This window comes from Hipposideros armiger, unplaced genomic scaffold (genome assembly GCF_001890085.2).
Source record: "Hipposideros armiger isolate ML-2016 unplaced genomic scaffold, ASM189008v1 scaffold_37, whole genome shotgun sequence".
Classification (NCBI taxonomy): Eukaryota; Metazoa; Chordata; class Mammalia; order Chiroptera; family Hipposideridae; genus Hipposideros; species Hipposideros armiger.
In genome coordinates, this window is record NW_017731387.1 from 2,494,059 (window position 1) to 2,500,058 (window position 6,000).

Consider the following 6,000-nt stretch of genomic DNA (forward strand, 5'->3'; position numbering starts at 1 on the left):
AGTGCAAAGAGCTTTTTAGTTGATTCCTCATCTATTCCTTGCCAGTTGTTTAGTTAATCAACTGTGACCATCTTGCCACTCACCACTGTACCCCGACCCAACCAACGATTGTTTCAGGAATGGTCAGGCCCAGCCCAACCTGGGCCCCTGGGAGCCAATGTGCTGGGGGATTCTGGGAAAGAAACTTTCTGGCTCTAAAGGCAGGGCCATGAAAAGCCAGTGTCTGTCACCCCCACCATCACAGACAAACCAGAAAGCAGAGTTCCACTTCCCTGACAACCATCCTATAACCACAGGACTCTAAGTCCCCCAGAGGCACATTATTGTGGGTGGCAGAACCGGAAGCAGAAAGAACCTGGATCCTTGATGACCTACTTTTAGACTTCCTCATCTATTAGGTAGCAAGTCTCCTTATTATTGAAACTAATTTTGTATCTGCACCCTAAAACATCCTAATTTACACATTTTGTTTTTCAAGTCTAGTACTACATAGGAACATCACCCATTTCCCTTTAAATGTTAGCAAAAAAAAAAATGTATCCCACTTTAAACAAACTGCTGCACATATGAGATGCTAATTAATATAAACTGGTTTTATTGACAGTTAAATAGGAATATTCTAATAACTTGCTTTAATAATTTCTGGACATTTTTCCCGTTAATATTTATCAACAAAGTAGAAAATAAAAAATAAAAACCACTGAGAAACATCAAGCTCTCTCTCAATTTGATACAAAATTTTAGTTATATAGCATTTACTTCTTAGAGCACAAAAAAATATAACTTGTGATACCCTAAAATATTAGTCATGTCCATTCTATTTAAGTCACAATCAAAACAAGAAAAGTTGTTCATGCTTTTTTTACGTGGCTGAGTTTAGCTTTTAAAAAATCTTTAGAATTTGCTGCCAATCAGCCATATCAGTGGAATATACACATAGGGTAACTCACTGCAACCTCTACAAGGGGCCGAAAGTGTTTATTTGGGCCATTTATTGTATTGCCAACTTCATCACACTGGATAAACTGCTAAAATACAAATGAAGGTGTTTCTAATAAGTAGTGACTTAAACAATAGCAGCAAGGGCAAGAAGGTAATAAAAGAGAAGGCCAGGAGTAGAAAAAACAAACTGGAATAACTAGTTCCTAAAAAAATGGAAAAGAGAGGAAGGAGTGAAGCACTCAAAAGAAAAGTCTTTCTGGAAAGGTCGCCAGCTCTGACACAGGCAGGATCTAGTGTTACCAGAGGCAGACAAATCCTTTTGTCAAGGTCACTTCGGCATGCACTGAAATTACAGAGGCTGTGCCTGGTCCCCTGCTCTGCTCCCCAGGACGGCTCTCAGGGTCCCCTGCCCCACGTGACCCCTCCCCAATGGAGGCTCCACCCGGGCCTATGACTCTGGAGTCACCATGTCATCTGACTCCAAAGGCCAAGAGTGTGACTTCCGGGGGTCACTGCACAAATCACCAGCAAAACTGTGGGGGTCTCCCAACTCCCTCCCGCCTGGGACATGTGCTGGAAGCCAGGATCTCTGCACACTCCTGAGTGCCGGTTAGTTCTGGAGGAGGTGGGTGGTGTCGTAAAGAGGTTTCGGAGTCCAAGTGAGGGCCCCAGAGGAGAAAAGCAAGGTAGCCTGTGCCACCCAGCTGGCCGCCTCAGAGATCTGGTGGAGAGAGTGGCCACAGCCTCAGTCCTTCCTGCTGTCGCCTCCCCTCCTCTCCAATGCTCAAGAGCACCTGATTTTTCTTGTCATTACTGCTGGGGACCACTCACTGCCTTTGACTTTCATCCCAGAGCCTCAGAATACTAGGATGTGTGTTTCCAGTTAGACTTTTGCTCTTTTTTCATTGTAATCGTTTCAGCAGTAGAAACATTTTTGCGCTAATTGCTTTTGCATTGGGAAGCTCTTTTATAAAGTAACAAAGTCAACCCTGGGTGGAAAGCTGCAAAAATTGTTTCGGAGAAAACAGTGTTTTGTTGCAATTTAATTTTTTTTGTATTTATATTTTAATGTAACCACTCTTGCCACATAGAAGGAAACCTTCCAAGTAAGGATCTTAAAAATAAAGCCTGGACTCTCCTTAGCCATAATATAACGTAAGGAAGGCCCAAACATAGCGTCTCTGTCAGAACTGAAAGGAGACTGGATGTGCTTTCTGACTTGAATGACTGAATACCAGCAATCTTTAAAAATGCACTGTTTTTCCCCCAATAAGCACTTGTGCTTGCTCCCTTTATAGTGTGTTTCTAATTGATAAATAGAAAATGATGGAAAATAGATCTATGTACTTATGAATTTCAGGGGTATGTCTGTGGACTAACAGAAATTAATATGTACAACCAAGGCAAAACAGTATGATTAAAAGTAATTATAATCTCTTTCTCTGGGAATCATTAGCGGTGGACCCAGAGGACATGAACTATAATTTACTTCAGTTAAGAAGGTTAAAAACTGGAGCAAACTTTTCAGCCAAAGCATTTTATTCTGCAACATTTGAACTCATTTCAATTGAAGTAGAATAAGATTGATTTCATTAACTTCACTCTCTGTTGTGCAGATACAATGTATTATTAAAGTTACATTTAAAGATAATAGAAAAAATTCAATATTTTTAAACTTTATTTTAGAAAAAAGAAATATGATCACTCTATAATACGTTTTAAACAATAAAAAGATTTTGTTCTTAGGGAGAAAAATAAAATTATAGAATATAAATTCCTTGGGAATGTAGCCTGTTTTACAAACACATCAGGTAAGCATTACTTCACACACCTTATCCTAATGCTATGGTAGGTATTTTGAAGATTGATTTGTATCATAAATATACTACAGAATAAACTTAAATTAGAGCTGAAAAACATGTATAAATTTGAGTCGTCAGAGAAAACTTGGTTGGGCCTGAAAAGTACATAAATGGACAAACTTTAGTACACATAGGACAACACAAGATAACCTTTTGAATCAGAAAAAGCTCCCTACAACCTGCGACCAGTCCCTGCCCTTGCCCAGGACACACCTGAGCACAGTGCTGTTCAAAAGGTCAGAAGAGCAGCCCACAGGGCTGCTGGAGCTGGGAGTGTGCGACTTCCTCCCTAAAATTAGCCATGCCCATTTGCCACCGCAGGGTGGGGCCCCTCTATTTTAAGGTGTGTGGCTCCAAATTGCTTAAGCGGATATAATTGCTGGCCAGTTTCTAGAGCTAAGAGTGTCAGCAGCCTTTCCACTAAGCCTTTCGAATGGACAACTAGTGTCCATAGAATCCCACGCGTACTCAGCATGCTATCTAGGACCTAAGTACACTGCCAATAAAATCAACACTGGAGATATAGCCATGAAAACATATCACATAGGGACACACTGAGAAGGACAGAAGACAATATTCTTTTCTACCACCCCTTCCCTACACACACACACACACACACACACACACACACACACGACAAAAGTGAAAAAAACGACAAAAATCACGATGCCAAAGTGTTCTCGGAAGATACACAGAAACTGACAGCTGAAAAACCCTTCCAAGTAATGACACACACTGTTGTTTACCTTCCTCTGAAAGTGCTATTCTACTGGAGTAAATCCAACAGAGGAGACTATTCTGGAAACGTTAGAAGAGAATTGGGTGGTTCCCATTGCAGCGGCAGGAGAATTTTCACTGGTGTTTAAAAAAGGAGCTAAATTTTCAAAGACGGATGAAAGACAATGAAAAGGCACTGTGACCTTGCGCCAAAACTTCATCCACGAATGATGAAGTTGAGTTGTAAATTACACGTATAACACACACCTGAAATTTAAGCTGCACAGATAACACTCATGATCTCTACCAGCTCATGCCAAAGACCTACCATCTTTTATTACCAGCAGTTTGAGACAGTAGGTGCAGAATATGCATTTAGAATTATCCCAAAACTATCACGTTCCAGGAGTCTGCAACATGAACACTGGTTCTGACAGCCTCAATCATTTTAACAATGAACAAAAAACACATACCTTCATTTTCCGAGGCATGACATTTCACTTTCAGTACCAAGTCAAAGGTTCTTTCTGGATTTTCCCTAAACGAAAAAAAGAATTGTGTCATACTTATGTCCTATGACAAATAGATAAAAAACAAACAAAAAAAAAAACACCTCTATATCAAGTCAATATTTTCTTACCTCTAAAAACTAATTTTGGTCTTAACTCAACACAGGCCATGAACTATACGACCAGAGAGTAGCAGGCAGAAATAGCAGTTTTTCCCCAGTTCAGCAACTGGAGAGCTCACACTTCGGAGTTCTGAGACTGGGGGCCACACATCTAACCTTGGAGCCTGCTTGTTTTTTACCTCCAAAGTGCCTTGCTCACGTCACAGAATAATTGTGAGGATTACAAATGAAATAGCACCTGTGAGATTACCTTCAACAGTAGTAAATGCTGTTGAAATGTAAAGTGTTGTTGCCTTTATCTTAATGAATCAAAGCGGGACAGCCAGGATGTTCCTAAGCATCCCTACCTTTCCCTGCCTATGGAGCTCTCAGGCTGTCTTTAAAGGTCTTCCAGTGTCAGTGGGAATGAGGGATACCTGGTTCCACCTGCCACATTCCAGACCTCCGGGAAGCATTTACAATGCTCCTTAAATGTGATGCTTGCAAATACTTTCCTGGAGATGTAATCACTCTACTTAAGCATGTTTAAAGTAACAAACTACACATAGACTCCAAGGCGAACACAGAAAAGTCTTGCTTTACGTCACTTCTTCGGGGGGAATGAAATGAGACTTCGGCCTCAGGGTTACATTCCCCCACTAGGAACAATAAGGTTGCTTTGCTTCATTCAGAAATTATCTGCCTCTTTACTAACTTCTCATACAATCAACCTATTCATTGGTTTAATTTCCAAAAAAAAAAAAAAAGCAGATTAAAATCTATCGAGACACTTTTTTTTCAAAACACAGTTCTGTTTTAATCTCTTTCTGCCAGAAGATAAAAGATTCAAGTCTGATACCACAAGGTCCACGTGACCTAAGTGTTAATATATTTCAGTTTTTCCTGGTAAAGGGACCTAGTGTCTTTGTACGCTGGCTGTTTTTAACATATACTTCCTTCAAGACCCCACCGCCAGTTTTGGCTTCTAAATACACAGTCTTTTTTATTTTTTTTTCCTTTTTAATTTTATTACAAGAATCTAGAAACATAGGAAGTCACAAGTCACGTAAATTAAGTTGCAAATGTGCATTTTCCCCCAGCCCTCCGATTATTACCTTGTTTCAATGGGAACAGTCAGGACTCAGGTGACCGCCTCCCTCATAATTCAACTAATGTCCAAAAGCATCCTTTTTAAACCACTTACCCTTCCCCTCCCGCCCCGCCCCCCCATGTCAAACCCTGCAGAAAATCATTCTAAAACTACAGAGTTTTTCCTGCTTTCCTAATATTCCTTAGCATCTCTCTTAGGGGGGTCAAGATTAAATAGGGGTGCCATTACAATGTGAACTTTAAAGAGCCTTTTCACGCGAATACAATTAACGACGCTGTTCGTGATTTTCAATTGGGGGTGGTGCGGCGAGAAGAGGGCGTGGCAAGGGAAGAAAGAAAAAAAAAAAAAACAAAGAAAAGAAAAAAGATTCTTTGCCGAGTTAAGTTTCGGCTGAAAAAGAGAAAACTGGAAACAAAGATCCCTGCCCCGGTGCGAACGGCTCCTGACGTCACGGACGTCCCGGGGAAACCATGTCCGTGGCCGTCCCCTCCGCGAAGCGCGTGAAAACGCCGTCCGCGGAGACGCCCGTCGGCAGCTCCGCGGGGGCCGCCCCAGGAGGGGGCAGCACGGGCGGCGTGAGGGGGGCACGCCGACGCGCACACGAGCAGGGGCGGCGTGGGGGGCCCCCCGCGAGATGCCCGATCCCCCCCACCCCGAAGCCGCGACGGGCGCCGGGCTCCGGGCGGCGGCGGCGGCGGGGAGGGCGGCCGAAGGTCAGAGCCGCTTCCCCTCCTCGGGCGCCGGCCGCCCGGACGCCG

At 42.6% G+C, this 6,000-nt stretch overlaps 1 protein-coding gene across 1 annotated transcript in view; it reads right to left on the minus strand.

Moving 5' to 3' along the window:
• The window catches only part of DENND1B (DENN domain containing 1B), a 192,702-nt gene extending 186,988 nt beyond the window's left edge, over nucleotides 1-5,714 (minus strand). The window contains exons 1-3 of the mRNA XM_019637992.1: nucleotides 5,699-5,714; nucleotides 5,247-5,271; nucleotides 3,995-4,059 (exon numbers count right to left, since the gene is read on the minus strand). Of these exons, the coding sequence (XP_019493537.1) occupies nucleotides 3,995-4,059; nucleotides 5,247-5,271; nucleotides 5,699-5,714 (106 nt within the window). The remainder of the gene's footprint in view (nucleotides 1-3,994; nucleotides 4,060-5,246; nucleotides 5,272-5,698) is intronic.
• Between the last annotated feature and the right edge of the window lie 286 nt (nucleotides 5,715-6,000).